At 43.2% G+C, this 22,650-nt stretch overlaps 2 protein-coding genes across 2 annotated transcripts in view; both read left to right on the forward strand.

The window, feature by feature from the left end:
• Positions 1-22,650, forward strand: part of LOC143415993 (protein NLRC3-like) — a 155,018-nt gene that overhangs the window by 47,492 nt on the left and 84,876 nt on the right. The window lies entirely within an intron of this gene.
• LOC143415994 (neoverrucotoxin subunit alpha-like) lies at positions 6,586-17,333 on the forward strand. Its single transcript, XM_076881357.1, has 4 exons — positions 6,586-6,811; positions 11,865-12,038; positions 16,300-16,346; positions 16,495-17,333. The coding sequence occupies exons 2-4, from the start codon at positions 11,983-11,985 to the stop codon at positions 17,031-17,033; spliced, it is 642 nt and encodes a 213-aa protein (XP_076737472.1). The 5' UTR covers positions 6,586-6,811; positions 11,865-11,982; the 3' UTR covers positions 17,034-17,333.

Below are 22,650 nucleotides of genomic sequence, written 5' to 3' on the forward strand. Positions count from 1 at the left end.
AATCTAGACATGTGTGACAATACTGAACATGTCACATGACACACCTCAAACATCATGTGATCCACTCTCAGTCTGCACTTTCATTCATGACTTCAACAGGTTGAAATGAGCTTTGAAGAAACATTCAGTGAAATAAATCTTTCATGGATTCATGTGAGCAGCAGATGAACTTTGTACCAACAACATCTTCAATAACAGAGTCTGAATGAAGCTCAGGTGTTGATGCTGCTCCCTGATTGGACGCTTGCTTTCAGCTCTGCTCTCAGTCTTTACTGCACAGGTGAAGGTAGAAAGTGTGACTGGATCTATAGACTGGAAACAGAGAAACATGCTGAACATTTGAAGCTTTGCAGCAGAAATGTTCATGTTACAAATACAGCAGAGCTGATCTGGGATCAGTGTGTTCACACCTGCAGCTACAACAAGGTTTCATGTCTCCACACGTCAGCATGTGAACTTTACTCTGACTCAGTCTGAGCAGTCAGACGGCATATTTTTAAAGTTAACACATCAGCACACACAGAGCTGAGCCCCTCCCACCTGTGCTGAGTTTCAGGTGGAGCCCCGCCTCCTTCCAGGAAGCAGCTCACCTGTGTGTCCGTGTTTAGTGTCCAGGTGTGGAGTGGAGCTTGTTGTTGGTGTGTGAAGAAACTGTAAGTTTGCTTTGTTTCCTCCTTTAACAGTTTGTCTTTAGGAACTTTACTGTTTGTTCAGCTCGTGTTTGATTTCTTCACACAACAAACTGTGTGTGTTTGTATTTCCGGTCTCTCCATTAAAGTCAGTGTGTAATGTTTCCTGGCTAACATCAGCTGTGTGCAGCTTAGTTCAGCACAAATCTGCCGCTCCATAGTTCACGGTAACGGACTCACAGCTGGACCAACGAGGCCGAGTGTGTCCGCCACTCTGAGCTACGTTCGTGTTTGTGTACTTGTAGTTTGTACTTTGAGTTCACTCAGAGCCCACAGAGGACGCAGCGTACGTGATGACGTCACAGCCCTTTACCTCCTTTACTGTCACTGTGATTAATGTTTACACACGAGACACCTGCAGAGCTCTGACGCTAAGCTAGCACACAGCATGCTAACGCTAAGCTAACCTAGAACCCAGAGTGAGGTTAAAGCTGAGTAAACACTGACCCCAGACCAGCACCGTGATAAAGTGAGCTGCTGCTGCTGAACTTGAACAGGTAACAAAGTGATGAGCAGTCAGGCTGCAGGTTTCTACCTGTTCATGTTTCTACAGTAGAATCACTTTGAAGTGTCTTTGTGCTGTTTCATCTTTGATTTGTGTTCATAAACACTCAGAGAAACATCACGTGACCTCATCAGGATCTGTGTTGGTGTGTGGGGCTGTACCTCAGCTTTATGTTGTTACATGCTCATTTGTTCATTTTAACATCAAAGTAATGTTATGAGGAGTAATGAAGTAACGTACTCCATTACTTTTAATCAAAGTGTTCTGTGTAATATGTGTAATAATGACTGTTTTGAGTAATGACCAACACTGATCACAACAAAGAGGAAATGCCTCCAACATGCACAAACATTTGAGCCACAACATGCAGTTAATGTGCACAAATGTCTTTGATATGCTGCTCAGTGATGGTGGTGACTGTCAGAGCAGAGCTACTGAGAATCAATAAGTAATATCAATGATGGGATCAGAATCACTAAATTCTTCTCATCCCTGTCAGTATCATACATGTGCTGTATAATGTGATAAATGTAGAGGTGCTGGCTGTTCTCTCACTCTGCTGTTTAGCTGTAAAGGACGCCTCCCTGCCTTTGTCTCATTCATGACCTTTAATAGTCTCTTCTAACATGCAGAGATCTGTATGATCTGTTTCAGAGAGTCTAACCAGCCTGTACAGGTAACAACAACAGTCACTGCATCACTGACACACAAACGTCATCTCTGTCAATAACAACATTCATACATGGAATAAAAACACATCAGTGGATCATTGCTGGAGCTGATGTTTGTGCTCCTGGTGCAAAGGCTCTCAGTTTCCTCCTTGAAATAACATCAGTGGTGGGTCAGCGACATGCTTTCTTTCCCTCTCAGGTTTAAATATCTGGGACTCTCCACCGTTTGGTTTTAGAGCTGAAGAAGCTTCTCTGATGAAACGTCTTCCAGAAACTTAAAGACGTCTCTTTTCTCTCCAAGCTCCTTAGATCACATGACCTGGATGACTGAACCTACAGACATATTGACCTGGTTTCATGGTCACATGACAGGTCAGAGGTCAGCGACTGTAACTCAGTTCCTCCTGTTAATGTGAACTCACTGAGTGTTTGTGGTTTACCTCTCAGACTGACTGAAGATGATGATGGAGGAAGAGGAGGACAGAGCAGAGTCTGCAGGGTCCAGCTGTCCGTCTGTGAGGAGTGACCGGTCCAAAGGTCAAAATCCAGCCTTCAGTGGTGAACCTGGAGCAACGAGGTCAGAGAGCTGAACTCACTGAGTAACAGAAATAATTCTGCACTGACATTATAATCAGTGTTGACTCTGGTTGATTGTCTGACTGTGTTTGTGAGCTGAGAGGAAATGAAAATGAGTTTGTAACAAAAATCAGTTTTGTCCAGTTTTCCTGTAAAAAGCTGAACTCTAATCTAAGAGGATGTTACTGACAGGAAACAGCTGCATTATCTGCAGTCTGTGTGATCACAGCTGCTTCAATCATGTTTGTGTCTGCAGAGGTCAGAGGTCACAGTCTGCAGGGTCCAGCTGTCCCTCTGTGAGGAGTGACCGGTCCAAAACTCCACCCCCAGACTTCAGTGGTGAACCTGGAGCAACGAGGTCAGAGAGCTGTGATGACTCCTTTACATGTTTGTGTTTCCTGGATAAATATGACCTGAAACATCCTCAGATTGTTACAAAGATTCATTAAAAAGAAAACAATGAAAGAGAAAAGATCCAAATGTTCGACTTGGTCATTTGCTGTTTGAGGACAGTGATGCTCATATCTGTGGGGAAAGTGTGACCTGAGTGGGTTCATGTTTGTCTTTAAAGAACAGAGCTGCTCTGATTCTCTTTGTGTCTGATCTGTTAAACAGTCTGAGAGGTCACACAGAGACCCAGCAGCTAAAGCCTGGATCATACTGGCTGCTGTTACTCCATCAGGACAACACTGAACCACAGTGGTGTGGATGTAGTGGATAAATCCCACCATACTGATGCTCAGAGTTAACCACAGGGAACAAAACCAGATGTTACCTTCAGATTGTGACCTTTGGAGTGGACGATGCAGATTTCAATAGAGAATAAATGTTGTTGTTTTTCAGCTGTGAAGAAAGAATCTAATTTTCTGAACTTAAGAATTTATGATGCTGGAAACAACATGGAGACTATAACACAACATTTCCACTGTGTTCATAGAATGAATGTAAAACTGTCAGACATTCATTAAATGTGCAAAATGTCTACAGAAGCATCAGAGGGTCAGACGTGAAGCACTCAGTGATTTTGATCAAATGACTCATCAGTTATTGATCTGTACTACACTGATCTACCACGTTAGTAAAGCTGGTGTTCTGGTGGTGGAGGGAGACTCGGATCATGTTCTGGTTTTGGAGCAGTGATCTGCTGATGGTTCAGTTTGATGAGCTTCTTCAAAATCATCCCTGACATCACCACTGAAAGGACGTCCATGAAAACAGACTGAAAATTACTGATATGTTCACAATCTGAGAGTTTAAAACTTGACAGACTTGATTCAGATGAAGTTATTTGAGCAGAAACTCCTGGATCTTTATCCTGTGTTGATCTAATCCTTCATGGTTCCTCCACAGAGTGGACCAGCAGAGCTCAGAGGTTCCCAGTGGTCAGTCTGCCCAGCAGCATCAAACACAGCTGGACTCCATATTTATGGTCTGTACATGTACAACAACTACTGTTACATCTGTTCTGTTCACAGTCATCTCCATGCTGCTCTTTGTAGACCAGTGGATCGTCAGTGTGTCCAACATGGATCTGATGTTTGGCTCCATGATTTCAGTCTGATTGGCTCATTCATAAATATTCTGTTCCAGCTGCTGGAGGACGACATCATCACTTTTGTGAAGAACGAGCTGAAGAAGATCCAGAAGGTTCTGAGTCCAGGTTACCCAGAATGCTTAGAGAGTCAGAGGAGCAGCAGCAGAGAGGCATGTGTGAAGATCACAGTGGACTTTCTGAGGAGAATGAAGCAGGAGGAGCTGGCTGACCGTCTGCAGAGCAGTAAGAGGATTTATCTAAAGATTTAAGCTGCTGGATAAATGAACATTTTCCAGAGATGGAAGATGGAGCAACATGTTTTAAAGATTAGTTCTTTTTGGAATTGAGTGTTTATTTTTCTTCTCATTCAGAACTTCAAGCTGCAGTTTGTCATCGTAACCTTAAATCCACCCTGAAGAAGAAGTTCCAGTGTGTGTTTGAGGGCATCGCTAAAGCAGGAAACCCAACCCTCCTGAATCAGATCTACACAGAGCTCTACATCACAGAGGGAGGGACTGCAGAGGTCAATGATGAACATGAGGTCAGACAGATTGAAACAGCATCCAGGAAACCAGACAGACCAGAAACAACCATCAGACAAGAAGACATCTTTAAAGCCTCACCTGGAAGAGATGAACCAATCAGAACAGTGCTGACAAAGGGAGTGGCTGGCATTGGGAAAACAGTCTTAACACAGAAACACAGCCTGGACTGGGCTGAAGACAAAGCCAACCAGCACATCCAGTTCATATTTCCATTCACTTTCAGAGAGCTGAATGTGCTGAAAGAGGAAAAGTTCAGCTTGGTGGGACTTGTTCATCACTTCTTTACTGAAACCAAAGAAGCAGGAATCTGCAGCTTTGAAGACTTCCAGGTTGTGTTCATCTTTGATGGTCTGGATGAGTGTCGACTTCCTCTGGACTTCCACAAAACTACAATCCTAACTGACCCTAGAAAGTCCACCTCAGTGGATGTGCTGCTGATAAACCTCATCAGGGGGAAACTGCTTCCCTCTGCTCGCCTCTGGATAACCACACGACCTGCAGCAGCCAATCAGATCCCTCCTGACTGTGTTGGCATGGTGACAGAGGTCAGAGGGTTCACTGACCCACAGAAGGAGGAGTACTTCAGGAAGAGATTCAAAGATGAGGAGCAGGCCAGCAGGATCATCTCCCACATCAAGACATCACGAAGCCTCCACATCATGTGTCACATCCCAGTCTTCTGCTGGATCACTGCTACAGTTCTGGAGGATGTGCTGGAAACCAGAGAGGGAGGACAGCTGCCCAAGACCCTGACTGAGATGTACATCCACTTCCTGGTGGTTCAGGCCAAAGTGAAGAAGGTCAAGTATGATGGAGGAGCTGAGACAGATCCACACTGGAGTCCAGAGAGCAGGACGATGATGGAGTCTCTGGGAAAACTGGCTTTTGATCAGCTGCAGAAAGGAAACCTGATCTTCTATGAATCAGACCTGACAGAGTGTGGCATCGATATCAGAGCAGCCTCAGTGTACTCAGGAGTGTTCACACAGATCTTTAAAGAGGAGAGAGGACTGTACCAGGACAAGGTGTTCTGCTTCATCCATCTGAGTGTTCAGGAGTTTCTGGCTGCTCTTCATGTCCATCTGACCTTCATCAACTCTGGACTCAATCTGCTGGAACAACAACAAACAACATCCAAGAAGTCTAAAACAGGAGAATCTGCAGAGACACACTTCTACCAGAGTGCTGTGAACAAGGCCTTACAGAGTCCAAATGGACACCTGGACTTGTTCCTCCGCTTCCTCCTGGGTCTTTCACTGCAGACCAATCAGACTCTCCTACGAGGTCTGCTGACACAGACAGGAAGTAACTCACAGTACAATCAGGAAACAGTCCAGTACATCAAGAAGAAGCTCAGTAAGAATCTGTCTGCAGAGAAAAGCATCAATCTGATCCACTGTCTGAATGAACTGAATGATCGTTCTCTAGTGGAGGAGATCCAACAGTCCCTGAGATCAGGAAGTCTCTCCACAGATGAACTGTCTCCTGCTCAGTGGTCAGCTCTGGTCTTCATCTTACTGTCATCAGAAGAAGATCTGGATGTGTTTGACCTGAAGAAATACTCTGCTTCAGAGGAGGCTCTTCTGAGGCTGCTGCCAGTGGTCAAAGCCTCCAACAAAGCTCTGTAAGTACATATGTGATCATAGCTTTAGCTTTTAAATGTTTATTCTAGTTAACACAGATCAGGTGGAACAACTCAAATAAAATATCAAAAATATTAAGTGGTCATCGGTACTCAGTTTGTTCAATACTGAATACAATGGAGCACAAATTGTCCACGTTTCTGAAATATTTCTGGGTGTAACTGTCACCAAAGTGCAATTTAGACCTGGCCTGTGGTTGTTATCTAAGTGATAATCATCAATTCTACTAAAACAAATACAAAATAAAGAAATTTGACACATTCTGTTGATATCAAAAGCACACTGAACAATTCAGTGTTGTTTTACTGCTGTTCTCTCTTCACTTCTTCTCCTCTGATTCTCTCCACATGTTGCTCTGCATCAGTGCTCAGTTTCCTGACAAAACAAGATGAAATATTGCTAAATATAATAGTATCTCATTACGCTTCAACATAAGTGTTTTATTTTTGTAATTGTTTATCTGTTATTTTTCAGACTGAGTCACTGTGACCTGTCAGAGAGAAGCTGTGAAGCTCTGGCCTCAGGTCTCAGCTCTCAGACCTCTAATCTGAGACAGCTGGACCTGAGTAACATCAACCTGAAGGATTCAGGCGTGAAGCTTCTGTCTGAAGGACTGAAGAGTCCACACTGTACACTGGAAACTCTCAGGTGAGATCAAGCATTTTTCTTTCATCAACTGACAGAATTAGCAGATTAATAATAAGGCAGTCCTCTAATAAGAGGAGAAGTGGAGGTGTTTTGAAGGGCAACGTACTCTTATGTTAACAAGACAGGAAGTAGTTCCTGGGAACTGCTTCCTTTGTTATTGTCTAAGTAGAAACATGATGGTGAAACAGTGATGAGTTTGCAGAGGTGAATCCACAGCACACAACACAACAATGCTGTTGCGAGCTGAAAGCAGACTTCTCACAGATTCTGAGGCTGCAGGTTTCATCACTGTCCAACCAAAATTCACTGAACCAGCAGTAAATGAACGTCCAAAACGACGCTTCATGTTTAAAAAACAGATGATCAGGGGGATTTGTGTTTACATCTTTTTTGTGTGATCTGTTCACCTGCTGTTTTAGCTGTTTGGTGGTTGTTGAGATGGTTTTGTGAACTTTTAGCTGAGATCCTGACGTTTCTGTAGATACCACACATGTCTAATTACTTTGTACAGCATGAATGGCCATAACGAGGTTTTTAACAGTAAGAAAAGTTGTAAAACTTCAGAAAATATAGTTAAAAGTCCAAAACCTTCCACGTCTGGTGGCTTGTGGTAAGGAGCAGATCAAACGAGTAAAGAATTACGTTATAATTATAAATGGCTTCAACAGCACATTCAGGTCTGTGAGACTCATTCAGACACTGAGCCGTGGCTCTGTGCTACATGCACATATTTCTGCATCTCTGCCATTCAGACACATTTTATATATAGTTTATTTTATGTAGTGTTAATACTGAACTGTACATTTAGTCTTTTTAAAGGCAGCAAGTTTTATTCAGTGTTTTCATAAAAGCCTTATTTCTATCCATTTACTGCTATTAGGAAGAACACGTGAGGTTTAAGACCTGGACCAGTTTGAAACCTTTTGTCCTCCACAGTGGAAAATGGGTGGAAATAAAAATGGGTCTCACTTTAGCCAGCTCCTAATTTTATCAGTTCTACTCTCAGCGTCTCCTGTATATCTCCTGTATAAATGTTGCACTCAGCTTTGTGGTCTCCAATATCACTGAAATGCAGCCAGATGCTGCTCATTTTGCCTTTTCACTCTTTCCTGACACGCTTGCATTTCAGTACAGCTCCCATTTCTCTGTGTACTGGTCTCTACCACTACCCTTGCTGTCTATGGGACATGTCCTCTTTCACATAATGGTATGATCCCAGTCTGTCTCTTAAAGTGTTTGGCCACATGGTTTGCTCATCAGAATAAAACCTCAGCCGTGCTCACATTGATTATCAGCAAGCCTGAAAATTCATCAATATTTGACATATGAAATTATCTCATGGGCTGGATTTGGCCCACGGGCCATATGTTTGACACCCCTGGTTTACACAGTTTGGTATTCAATGTACAACTGAGCTAGCTCTCAGCTAACTAGCAGACAAGCTAACTGCTGGGACTGCGTCTTTCTAACAAGAGCGTCAGACACTCAGACTGGTTTCCTTTGTGGATGATGATGTGTTCTCACACTGATCCTTCATGCTGATGCTGCCATCCACCCACTGCTCCTGGATTCCTCATCATCATCTCCATCAGCCCTCACAATACTCCACCTTCTTCAGCTTCATGTTCAGCAGCCTGGATGGACAGTAATTCTTTCCATGGGTTATGGTGGGACATTGAGAGCTGAAGTCAAACAGCAGTGAGAATGAAAGACTGATTCATTTCTATTTAGTCTTGTGATGTGCAGCTTTGTTCAGAGCATTAAGGCCCAGCAAAGATTACTGAGGTCATAGAGTCCTGATGAAACCTGTGTGCTTATAGAAACTGAGACCAGATGAACCAGAATAGAAGGACATTAAAATGAAGTGTCAGCTACACAAAGGCAAAGCTATTCAGTTGTTGCTGTGAGTTATTTAAATGGAGGATGGAGTCAGACTTTAAGCTGCTGGACTCAGTCACTATATCCTGTTGTCCTCATAGAACCTGGACACACAGACTCACCTGTGACACAGTGACACACAGTGTGGGCTACACACACATTAGAAAGTGGATCAGTCACACTTGTGCAATCATTTGTTGTGCTGGGAAACCATGAACACTTTGAATCACATTAATGGCTTTGTTACAGCAACATGCAATCATGAGTTCAAAAGTAGTGCATTGTGTACTTATTTTAATAGTACTGCAGTGTGAGAAGTGCAACATTCAGTGTGCAGAAACAGATCAGGTGCTTTCTAACAGCAGTGTTCCCTTTAACACAGCAGCAGTTCAAATATTTCTGTCAGTCTGAGCTGAAACATGAATCTAATCAAATATCAAATCAAAGTTCTTTGCCTCTGCCAGGACGTTAACATTTGATCTAGTTTTTTACAAAGTTCCCTCAGCGTCCAGAGCCACCAACATACCTTTGATCAACAGCAAGTGAACATTTATAAATGTGTGTTTGCAGAACAGGAAGCAGCAGAACTATTGTTCTGTTATCAGGCAGCAGCACAAACGCTCATCAGCTCATTTACTGTGCAGGACTTTGAGTGTGTGAAGTGTGTGTTTGTGCTGGATTTCCTTTGGAGAATCTCAGTCAGAAACCAGACAAAGAAAAACTCTTTCAACAGTCCAGGTTGAGTTGACAACATGAACTGCATTTATCTTCCTCTGACTGACATGTTCTTCCTCCTCTGCACCGAGCCAGCTGCTAAGACTCACAAGCTCATTGACATTTTCTGATGATAAAGAAACTCTCTTCTTCTGCACAATATGAGCAGCAACAGAGAAGAAGCTTTCACAGGTACAGATGTTGCAGCTGTGGCCAAGTACATGTGCTGCATGTTGGAGCAGCACTCTAATGGACAGGCCTCTGTACTGATGGTGGGCTCTGCTCTGTATCCACCACACTGTTCTCAGCTGAGTCTTCCTCCTGTTCACACTCTGATGAAGCACCAACAGGGCCAACTTCTTCTCTGGTGGCTCGGATGTTGTTGCTTCCACAGGTTTCCCTCCAACAACCCTCTGTTCCTGCAGTGAGTTCAGTAAGATCTGGGTAAACACTTGAGCTCCTTGAATCTGGCTCCAGCAGCAGTTTTCACATATACAATGTTGGCATTTTGCTTGCGTGTCTCCAGGTCTGTTCTGAATGTAGACTTGAATTTGACCACGTAGGCGGGGTCATCATCTGAGCTCTCCATCACCTGAGAGAGATGACAAAACACAGAATCACAGAGCATGAAACCAACGTTTCTCCTCCCAGAAGTTCAGTCACAGACCTGCAACAGAAACAAGAAGATTCAAATGACGCAGAGCTTTCATTTACTTATATCCACAAACATGTCCTCTACATATTCATGCTGTATTTACACACACATACAGAGGCTGTTTGTCTCTCACACACCGACAGGACACTGAGAAATACATCATGTTTAATAGCAGCTCATGTGTTACATCTGTAACAGCTGGTTCATGTTGTAACGCCGTGGCTTTCGTAGTCTCTCCTTTTTCTACAGCTCATGTGTTCTTCTTGTGATGCTGCGTCTTGAGGCTCATACATGCCGTCATTTGTTGATCCTAAGAACGTTCCTCAGACCGACTTCTTCAACAACAGATAACTTTAGTTGTATCAACACTGCCTCCTGGAACAGTTTAAAATGAACATGTCAAAGATCTGTACCTGTCTCCATGTTTCTGTCCCCGCCCCTTTCTTTCTGCCCTGGGTCATGTGAGCGCTGCAGTAGTATTAGGCCCACCCTCAATGCTCCCATTGGCTGAGACGCATAATGACGCCCATTTCAAGCCAGCACTGATCAACATCCCTCCTGTGACCCATGGCTTTTATATTCAGAGCCAGTGAGCACTTTCACAATAATCATGATTTTAAAAACTGTGATTAAAATAATTGCTGACGTTAATCAGTTAATGAGTTAACGAGATAATAACAGGTTAAGTTGCCCTAATAATTAGACTTTGGTGACAAACTGATGTGATCTCCATGTTTCCTTTGTTGGACTGTGGGCGAGTGTCAGAACTGAATGTACTGAGTAACATGTAGAGTTTAAACATGTGTCAGTTCCAGTTTTAGAGCTCTAAAGTGCAGCTATCATGTTAGGAATATGTTAGGAATAGACAGGAACACTGAGCACACTGAGGTCAAATCTTTATTTTACCACTCGCTGCATTCTTGATGTTCATGAATTCAGCAGCTTCATGATTGTCTGCAGCATTAATCTCATATTTCCATTAAAGTGTTGAATTTGACTGTTTGATGTTCTTTATGATCTCTGGCACCAGTTCATCTGTAGGCTGAGCTCAGTCCATCCAGTTAGTGAAATGATGTTTAAAGGTCTCCTTGTTCTGTGAGCGTGCACAGATCCTGAAGCAGAAAGCCTGGGTTACAGAGAAATGATCATCACTGTGATGATGCTCATCATCTCTGACTGGGATTTGAGGTTTTGTCAAAGCAGCAAAGAAAGCCTGGCTATGTTGGACTGGGTGTGGAAGCAGCTCCCAGTTTGAGTTCAGGAGACAGACGCCCTCTCTACTTTGAAGATCAGCTTCAAACTTTCCTTTTTGATAAAGCTTATAGTTCGAGCTGGATCAGGTGACCCTGAACCATCCCTTAGTTATGCTGCTATAGGCTCAGGCTGTTGGTGGACTTCCCAGGATGCTCTGCTTTCTTCTCCCCTCTTTTCACTCCTGATGCTTTTATATGTCACTACTGCATGTCCTTAACTTTTGTCTCTCTGTTTTGTTCTTGTCTCTCTGAGCTCATCTCTTCTCTTTCCCCTCACCCTGCAACCAGTCATGGTAGATGCTCCTCCTGGTGCCTGTTTTCACTGGGAGGATCTTTGTGTCAAAGGGAGTTCTTCTTCCCACCATCACCAAGTGCTGCTCACAGTGGAGGCGGTCACCTTACACTGTTAAACAGCTTCAGATGACTGTTGTTGTCTGTTGGGTATTGTCACTTATAAATAAAGTTACATTGAATGGATGTAAATGGATAGATGTTATTGTGACAAAGAGAAAACAACTGTTGACAGATAGATTGTTGTTTTGTGTGTTTGCAGTCTGTCAGGCTGTCTGATCACAGAGGAAGGCTGTACTTCTCTGGCCTCAGCTCTGAGCTCCAACCCCTCCCATCTGAGAGAGCTGGACCTGAGCTACAATCATCCAGGTCCCTCAGGAATGAAGCTGCTGTCGGCTGGACTGAAGGATCCAGGCTGGAGACTGGACACTCTCAGGTATGGAGAGAAAATCTGATAGAGGAGGAAGAGCTGGAAACATTTCCTGTGTCTTTCACTCACTTCCTGTTTGTTTCGGGCAGATGACACATGAACAATCACACATGCAGGAATATTTTCAGGGACAGACACACTAGTCTAGCTGGATAGTACATGGATATTTATGTAGGGGGTCTCCAAGGAGTCTGTTTGCAGGAACATTTAGGTCACAGGTGTACCTGATATAGATACCAGTGTACCTAATAAAGTGTCAGCTAACATTTGGAAATGGAAGCTTAAATAATGACAAACTGTACATTCACAGCTGAATTCACAATAAATTTGTTCTCAAGTGCACATTTTTCTGTTATTGTTCTCAAACAACAGAATGAGATTGAAATATTGATTCTAACAGGGCCCATAAACAGCATTAGCTTAGTAGCATTAGCTTATCAGAGTTTCCATCATGGTCACACAAATCCTTAGCAGAGAAAAGTGGCCTTCTTAGCAATAGCTGCTCAAGTTGTATAAAGAAAGGGAAAACAGTATTAGCATTAGCTGCTAATGGCAGCTTACTTAGCATAAACTCTTTACATCTTTATAATGCAAGGGAAAGGAGTCACTCATGGAAGCCTATTTAGCATTAACGTCTCACATCATTATAACACAAGAGAAAAGGGTATTAGCATAAGCTACTAATGCTTATTCACCTCAAATTAGCTTTAGCTGCTAATGGTAGCCTACTTAACATTAACTCCTCACTAATATAATGCTAATTCACATCAAATTAGCATTAGCTGCTCATATTGTTATAAGGAAAGAGAAAACGGTATTAGCATTAGCTACTAATAATTATTCAGCCCTAATTAGAATAAGCCTCTAAAAGCAGCCTACTTAGCATTAACTCCTCACATCGTTGTTACCCAACGGGAAAGAGTATTAGTATTAGCTACTATCATTTTTAATAAGTGAGAGAAAACAGTGTTAGCATTATTGAATAATGCTAATTCACACTAAATTAGAATTACCTATTTACAAGAGCGTACTTAGAATTAGCTGCTCACATTGTTAAAAAGGGAAAACAGTATTAGTATTAGCACATAATGCTAATTCACGTCAAAGTAGCATTAGTTAATAATGGCAGCCTACTTAGCATTAACTGCTCACTAATATAATGCTAATTCACATCAAATTAGCATTAGCTGCTCACATTGTTAAAAGGGAAAACAATAATAGCATTAGCTGCTAATAATTATTCACCTAATTAGAGTTAGCCCCTAATGGCAGCCTATTTAGCATTAACTCCTGACATCGTTATAATGCAGGGGAAAAGGGTTACCATTATCGGATAATGCTAATTTACATCAAATTAACAATAGTTAATAATGGTAGACTTCGTATCACTAGCTGCTGTCATTCTTACAAAGCAAAGGAAAACAATATGAGCATTAGCTGCTAATGCTTTTTCATCTAAAATTAACATTAGCAGCTAATGGCAGCCTACTTAGCATTAACTCCTCACTAATATAATGCTAATTCACGTCAAATTAGCATTAGCTGCTAGCATCAGCCTACCTAGCACTAGTTGTTCACATTGTTAAAAGGGAAGAGAAAACGATATTAGCATTAGCTACTAATAATTATTCACCCCTAATTAGAATTAGCCGCTAATGGCAGTATACTTAGCATTAACTCCTCACATTGTTATAATGTAAGGGAAAAGAATTACATTATATATGTCACTTGACAGGTCAGAAATGCGATCTGCTGCGGTGTTGGCAGAAAGGCTGATGTTGTTAAACTGACCTTTCTTTCCCGGACAGACTATATTTGCAGCCTGCAATATGCACTTTTAGACAAATGCACCTTCTGTGAATGGCTTCCCTGCTTTAGCAATCATCTCACTAACCACGTGGCTCCGACTGCTGCATTATTCTCTTTGGTTGCTTTCTTGGAGAAATCTTGCTGCCTCAGTAGATCTGTTTTAAGACTGGCAACCCGGTTCGCTCTCTCGTCTCCCTGGTATTTTGCATCCAGCTCAGCATGTCTAGTTGTGTAATGACGTTTCAAATTGTATTCCTTGTGCAGCGCAACTTTCTCTGTGCAAATAAGACAGGTCGGGGTGCCCCTGTGCTCAACAAAGAAATATTGCATTTCCCACTTTTCCTGAAATTGTCGGTGCTCATCACCAACCTTTCTCTTCACCGCAGGCTTTGAAAAAGACATGTTTGGGGCTATGTGACATTTATAATTCTACTTGGTGTCACTGTCGCATTGAAGTTTCAATCAAGCGTTTAGCCGACGGACGGGGAACGTCTCAACGCGTAGAGAACGTCATTTCTGCTTCTTTTTCTTGCAACCGTAGCACGGCGATCGGCAGATAAAAAGCCGGTAGCAGTCTCCTTTGTTTTTACGCTCGATGTTCATGTCTTTCATGACGACACGAACACCGTGGCGTTTGCAGATGGTAGAAAGTGCAGGGATAGCGAGCGCAAAAAAGGCGACTGCTCACGGCGCCGGGCTGTTGTTACAGGAGAAAGAAGCGGAAATGACACCGTGACATATAACAAATAACATCAGCTGTTTCTGATGTTAGTTGTTTTGACTGCTTTTACATTATATTGAAATATATGTAATGTTCATGTTTGCTGCAATGCAAACGCAGTGATGCAAATAAAAACATCGAGCCACAAATTACGGTGCGACCCTATAATTAGTCCGGGTTACCGGGGACTGTTGTTGCCGATGAACAGGTGTCGCTATGTGACTGCAGACTAAATTGGGCTGCATTGAGTTCATGACTTTTCTTTTATCCCGCCGCCTACGCATCACTGTGAGAGTTAATATGAGATCTCTCTCTGTGGAAAAATAACTTTAAATCCCACTGACGTGTGTATAAATCTATATACGTATAATGTCCCGCTGGGCAGCAACTTAAAAAAACAACTTTTTTTGAAGTGTTGTGAACGCAGCGCGCTGGGGCGAATGTCGGCGTTTGCCCAATAGAAAGGAGGAAGCCAGCCAGGCACAGGAAAGAAAGAAACACTCCAGGGCAACGCTGCTGGAACTTTGACTCATTGAGAAATGTTTCCCTGCTTGCATCAAGCCCGGCTGGTGTCCCCTGAGATCCATATCCCACCCTGATTGGTGGGTTAATTCAGCTCCGCCCACAACACTGTAAAGTGTCATACATTATCAAACTAACATTACATTTTCATATTAAGGTGGGGCCAAAAACTATCGTCCTGCGGGCCGCAATTGGCCCGCGGGCCACGAGTTTGAGACCCCTGGTGTAGGAGGACACCTACTCTGTGTCTGGTTAAGTATAAGAGCCCTTTGTTAGGGGGACCGCTGGACTCTTAGCACCAGCTTTGGGGTCACAGGGTCACATCTGTAACACACACACACACACAGACACACACACACAGACACACACACACACACACACACACACACAGACACACACACACACACACAGACACACACACACACACACAGACACACACACACACACACAGACACACAGACAGACACACACACACACACACACTATGCACAGACTGGTACTCTTTGTTCATACCTGTGTAAGACGTCATAATGAACTTGTGCATATTCATGTAAGCTCAATAAAGAGCAGTGTTACGAGGGAGCAGACGAGAGCGACTGAGGTCAAGTGAAGGAACGGCGCTGTCACAGTTCTCTCCCTCATCAATTGTCTGGTTCCAGCGGTGGGTCTGTGCTAGACGACCCATCACCAGCTTTTTCCACTGGTTACCAGTACGTGGTAGAATCCACTTCCAGATCTGGTTGTCTTTAAATCTGTGAATGGATTGGCTCCATCTTATCTCTCTTTAACAAAAGAATCCAAGTGGAGCCCTCAGGTCTGCAGATAAGCAGCTTCTGACCAGAACTAGACGTAAAAACAGAGGTGAGCTTTATCGATGGCTGCAGCCAAACTCTGGAACAGTCGCCCTTCACATCAGGTCGTCACCAACACTGGACATTTTTAAAAGCCGGTTGGAAACACATTTGTACTCTGTAGCTTTCAATCCTGACCAGTCTTTATAGTCATTACTGTGTATGTTTCCTATTTTCTCTCTACTCTGTGCAGCACTTTGGCTCAAGCTGTTTTTAAATGTGCTGATAAATAAATGTAGATTTCTTTGAATAAAACAGTGGAGCCGAGCTTTGAGCTCAGTGTGTAACAGTGTGTGTGTGAGAGCCATGTAATGTCCATGTGTGCATGCTGACTGTGCTGCTCTGACCCCCCTCCTCCTTTCAGGGTGGAGCCTGCTGGAGTCCGATGGTTGAGACCAGGTCTGAGGAAGTGTAAGTGTGTTTTTAATGGGATTCATGAAAACAAAGCAGCACACATTCAACCATCTTCATCATGTCAGGAGTCATCATCAAAGTGTCAATCAATGAACAGATGATGGATCAATAACTGCAGCTGGATTGTGTTTGTTCTCTCCATCAGATTCCTGTCAACTCACAATCGACACAAACACAGTGAACACAAAGCTCCAACTGTCTGACAACAACAGGAAGGTGACACGTGTGAAGGAGGTTCAGTCATATCCTGATCATCCAGACAGATTTGATGGTTTATATCCTCAGCTGCTGTGTAGAAATGGTCTGACTGGTCGCTGTTACTGGGAGGTCGAGTGGAGAGGAGACGTTGATATATCAGTGAGTTACAGAAGCATCAGAAGGAAAGGAGGCAGTGACTGTTGGTTTGGATACAATGATCAGTCCTGGAGTCTGATCTGCTCTGATGATGGTCCTGTTTGTGTCAGGCACAATAACAGAGAAACATCCATCTCCTCCTCCTCCTCCTCCTCCTCTGTCTCTAACAGAGCAGCAGTGTATGTGGACTGTCCTGCTGGCACTCTGTCCTTCTACAGAGTCTCCTCTGACACTCTGATCCACCTCCACACCTTCAACACCACATTCACTCAAACTCTTTATCCTGGGTTTATATTCTGGTCTCCTGGTGCCTCAGTGTCCCTGTGCTGAGTGGAGTGTAAAGAGTGTCTCCTGTTACAGAAACACTCTGACTGTTGAACAGATAGTTCAGTCTGTACATGTCTGTCTCTTTCACTCACAAACACGTTTTCAGATTCATGGATTCAATCAGTTGATGTTTGAAACTCTTCTAAATGATTCCTTGTAAACTTCTTCAGTCACAAACAAACAGGAAGTGATGTCACATGTGTTCCTGTCCACACAGCAGAATGAGTCTATTGCTGACAGTGATGTACAAACAGAGTGAGCATTTCTGAGGCCCAAAATAAACTGAGTAGTTCACTGAATGAACAATGGACTGTGAGCTCAGTTCCTTCATCATTAGTATGGATTATATATGTATATGTATTATATTAGTATCATATATATCAGGTGCTGCTGCTTTCAGTCATTGTGCAAATGTGCTGTTTGTAAGCTTGTAAAGCTGCAGTCAGCTGAGACTGAAGAAGTCACCTGATCAGTGAGCAAACGTTTCTGAAAACGTCCAGATGAACAGAATCAACCTTTTGGGATCAGCCAGCAATGCAGCATCATTGTTGTTCAGCTTCAGAGGTTTGCAGGAATGAACTGATGACCAGAAACAGCTGCAAAGTCCAAGAAAATACCAGCTGGAGTTCAGCTGCATTTGAAGAAGTCAAAGAAAAGTAAGGATGGCAAAGGGCGACGTTTTCTTCCAAAGAGCTGCAAACATGGTCGACGCCTCATTAGAAGAATCATCTGGACATTTGTGAGGAACTCTAACCAAGAAAGCAACGTCACACAGATCCAACAGACAGTTTCCATGACTGCAAGTGTTGAGTGGAAAAATGCTACATTGCATTATTGCATCCTCTCACCACAGGAGGCGCTGTTGGCACCACTGATTGCTGATCAGCTGTTCTCTGATGATCTGATTGATACTGTGAATAACGGGACTCACTGAACTCTGTGACACAGTGAAGATTACAGAGTTTAACTTCAACATCTGACTGACGTCACACAGACAGAAGGATGAACCAGTGAGGCACAGAACACAGTTACTGGAGATACTGGATCAGCTCCATGTGAACCTCTGATGGAGAAGCTGCTGAGCCAGAGAAACATCAGGACATGACAGCAGCTGCACTTATCTAACAACATGTAGCAGAGCTGATCTATGTTAGAGGATCTATCAGAGCAGCTTTCAGCTCTTATTTTGAAACTGGCTTATTTAGAGAGCTGTGATGTGAGCGTGCCTGGCTCTGAGGCACTTGGGTCAGCCTCTGTTGTTTAGAAGTGTTACAGACTGTGAATGACACAGACCTGTCAGTTTCCATGTTTGTCTGTAACACAGCTCAGGGCTCCATGCTGAACGCATCCATCCAGTGTTATTGATCCAGGACTGATACCAGCATTGGGATCAATACTACAACACACAATCACATGTGTCCACGTGATGCAGTTTGAAGAGCAATCAGATGTCTCTGTATGAGGAGGCGGGGTCACAGGAGGTTCACAGAAACTCTGCAGCAGCATCATCAGCTCACATGGAAACTTTGATGATTCACTTCTGTGGTGTTTTTACAGAAACACGTCACAAAATTAGCTCCACCTGTTTTGTGAGCTTTGACTTTCTTGTCTTCATCCTGGATTCTTGTGTTGCTGTTTTTACACACAGCAGATATTTCCTGGTTGCTTCCTTGATGACCACATGAAGCTTTCTGAAGCTTGGATTGAAAACGCTTCATTACTCAAAGCTTTCCAACACAGGCCTCTGTGCTGCCATCTGGTGGACAAACATGTGAAGTGCAGCGTGAAGCTACAAATGAAACTGCTTCAGCTACGTTTATATATAACATACTATAACCTATATAATGTGGAGATCAGGGAAATTATTTTGTTGCTACTGTTAATAATCATCATCATTACCATTGCATTAATAATATAATCTACAGCATTGATATTGCATTCAGATGTTTAAACATTTTGGTACCCAATTAGCCTTTACTACAGGTGCAGTTATAACCACTTTAAACTGTTGAGTTGAATCTATGATCTTAAATGCTTTTGAATGCTTGTTATAATCTTAAGTGTGTATGGGCTGATTCTGTTGATTCTGAGGACACTCTGTGCAAAGTCTTGACAGGAAACTGCAGGTTTGCAGAGCGTGCTTTTGCAAAAGTGAAACTAAAAGCAGAGTGTAAGTGCAGCTTATTCTGAGGAGCTGTTTGGATGATGCTATTTGAATAACCAGGTTGTTCATTATTATCTTTTATACTTTTATATTCTTTTATTAAGCTTCTAGTAGAGGTTCTTGATCAAAACATTTATTCAATATACTACATATATAGTTTTAGTAAACTGCTGACACATTTGAGAGTGGCCTCTGTTTGACTGCGAGTGTTAGTAGGTGAGAGGTGACACAGAGTGCCAAGTGAGGTCGTGACACACACACACACATAGTAGATACATTCAGTTATAGGTGAGAGGTTAATCATGTTTGCTTGCAACTGCGGGCGTGCAGAAGTGGTATCTTACTGCAGAGCATGGTCTGTGTTTTTGGAGAAGCGGCAGTCAAAAGGTTGACAGGAAACATCTGCCATGAAGATAGAGATAATGTTCTTTTCAAACTGTGTTAAAAGTCATTGTGGTTTTGATCTGACGTATGTATGTATGTATCTGTGTGACGTTGAAGGGGCGTCATTAAATCCAAACCCCGATGGTATAAAATATCTGTTTATGCTTTGATTAGTCGGAGATCAGCGCTGTCTGCGTACGGCGCTGGTCCCCCCACGCGTGTGTTCATTAAAATCAATTGTTTGACCAAGCTCTTCTGGACCTGGTTGTTTGTACTCTCCTTCCTCAATATTTGAACCTTAACAATAACTATATGTATAGTGTATTATGTAGGTTTTAGAGCTGGGGGTAGAACTGCTGATGGCCTGGTTGTTATTTATGTTCCCCATGGTTCACCAGCTCTCACACAACATCAGCACCAATGATCCACGTCCTTATAAACCTCTGAATCAGGTCCTGAAGCAGTGACGTCCTGAGTGAAGACCTCACTGATCACATGACTCTGGTCACCTGGACTCAGTGTTTCTGAAGCAGTGTGCTGGGTTTTTAAAAATACGTGGCTGCTGCCTGATGTTGGGCCCACAGAGGAAGACGACTCACTCGCTCTTCTTCACTTCCTCCTTAAACATGTGGAAGGAGAGCAAAGTGCTGCCAGACTCTTATTTCTGACAGGAACAGAAGAAACCACAGCAAACTGTTGCAGTTCTTCATCTTCATCACAATCTGTTTATTTCTGATGGTGTCTTCAGTCTGAGGTTTGAAGTTTCCATGTCTGTGTGATGTGTGGTGTGAAGGCTGCTGGTTAAACTGGGACTCACTGTTTAAAGCACTGAGTGCTCATAGAGAGATGCTCCATGAGTCCCAGTACAGACTACAAACATGGTGGAAACTTAGCTTTGATATCCACACACTCTGCACGTCTGTGAGTAACTGTGATGAAGATGTGCAGAGATCTGTGTCCAAACAGGAGAAAGACTGTAAAGACTCTGTGCTTCTAACAGCCTCTGTTAACATATGTGAGGCTGTTTGTTGTTGTTGCCATGGAGCTTTGCACTGTTTGGGTCAGCAGGTCATGTGATCAGGTTTGTTCTGCTGGACGATGGTTCAGTGTCGGGTTTGTTTGCATTCATCAATAAATATCTAAATAAATCAAAGACTCCATGTTTGTTCTTTCATCATGTGACCTCTGCTCATCCATCTCTGTGTGTATCAGGATACATTTGGTTCATAATACACAGAAAAATCAGAGTTATTACCTGTAATAAATGTGAAAGATTCCTGCAGTGATAACCAGGCAGGACTGAAACACATCCAAGCTGTCACCACGGTAACAGCACCGCCCATCCACAGGTGAGGGGAGGAGCAAAAAGAGGGACTTTGACCATTTTATACTAAAAACACTCAACTAATGTTTCTAATATGAAACAAATAAGCCCACATTAATGTGAGCGTTTATTAAATAATAATAATGATGATTTCCTCCTGATCTCATTTCCACAGCAGAGAAAACTGTGGTGTATATTGAGGTGGAGGGTGTGGTCTGTGGCTCAGGTGTAGAGTGAGGGTGGGGTGCACCACAGCAGCATGCTGGGACTGCTGAGGGTGGAGGAGGGAGTGATGATGACATCAGAGCTGCAGCACAGAGACCAGTGAACACACAGTCTGTTCATCTTTGCATAGATACAATATACAGCACAATATTGAATGACAGACACGCTGTGGGAGCTTACACAGATACACTGACGTCAGCATCCAGAGTCCTCCTGCTGCTCCCCCCTCAGAGCCCCGTGATCAGCACCAACACATTCAGTTAGATGACAGAGTCCAGCTGCAGCTAGAATCAGCTCCCCTCTGTGAACAACAGCACAGCGTCAGTGTTTCACACTCAGTGAAAGGAGGAAACAGCAGAAGAACACCATGTGTGCTACGTTTCCCAGGACACACTACAAACTGCACAAATACAGAGCAGCACGTGGAAGGACCTGGAGCTGCATTTACAGAGCTGCAGACAGCGTGATGTCCTGTATGGACAGGTGGAAGGAAGCAAGTCCTCAGCTGGAACACTCGTGTTTGTCCACAGACAGGAAACACAGCAGGAAACTTCCTCACAGAAGTGCAGCTCATGGATAACACACTTCCTGTCAGTCAGAATGAGGCTGCAGCCAAACACAGAAAGGTGTTTTTGTCCAGATGAGCCCAGAGAAGAAACACGAGTGTTCACAGACATCAGAAGCTCAGAGAGGTGAAACATGAGGTTGGAGTCCTCGTCAGCATCCAGAAGAGCTGCTGTGAAACCCTGAGTACTCATGACAGACTCTGATGGCACAAACACATCATGATTCAAACAGAAAGACAAACATGGAGCTCCTGATCCTCCTGCATGAGAACAAGCTGACATGAGCGCTGTGTCTGAGAGTGTCTCCCTGTCACAGTGACAATAACACAGCTGCTGCTCACAGTCATTAAACTGACCTGAGGTCAGCTGTGCTCCTTACATATGAACCATGTGACCTCACATCAGTGCTGTGGATGACTGTAGTCATAGAAGAGTAGAGCTGTAGCAGGTGGTGTGAGGAGGAGGTGGTGTATTCTAGTTAACGCAGTACTGAAACACTCCAGCAGAGGGCGCTGTTAAGTCCTTATTGTAACACAGTTACTGTGTGCAGTTAGACTTCATACATAATCTGCACTTATTTCCATCAGACATGCTGTCAGTAAATGATTGGTTTCTATTGATTCTACTTCCTGTTGACTCGTTTGATGACAGTGAAACAATCACAGCTGATTGTGTGATGATGTAAACTGTCACTGTTACATTCAGTGTGTGTGACATAATGTTAGTGCAGGCTGATAACAGCCTGGTTCTGTTAGAAACACATGAACGTGTCCATAGATCAGTGTGTGTTTAACATGAGAGCTTCAGCCCTGCTGATGTGTTAAATAAAGACATGCAGGAAAACTGATGAGACTCTGAAATAACTCTTTATATTTATAATGTAACTCTGCATCAAAAGAACAACAAAGGATCCCAGACAGGTTTCTGTGAACAAAGACCATTCTGATGTTTCTGTGT

The sequence above is a fragment of the Maylandia zebra genome, unplaced genomic scaffold (assembly GCF_041146795.1).
Source record: "Maylandia zebra isolate NMK-2024a unplaced genomic scaffold, Mzebra_GT3a scaffold11, whole genome shotgun sequence".
In the NCBI taxonomy this organism is placed as follows: Eukaryota; Metazoa; Chordata; class Actinopteri; order Cichliformes; family Cichlidae; genus Maylandia; species Maylandia zebra.

Coding starts and splice junctions, on each gene's coding strand:
- LOC143415994 (XM_076881357.1), top strand. CDS start 11,983: ATGAAGCTGCTGTCGGCTGGACTGAAGGATCCAGGCTGGAGACTGGAC. Junction 12,039..16,299: donor TGGAGACTGGACACTCTCAG/GTATGGAGAGAA, acceptor TCCTCCTTTCAG/GGTGGAGCCTGCTGGAGTCC. Junction 16,347..16,494: donor GAGACCAGGTCTGAGGAAGT/GTAAGTGTGTTT, acceptor TCTCTCCATCAG/ATTCCTGTCAACTCACAATC.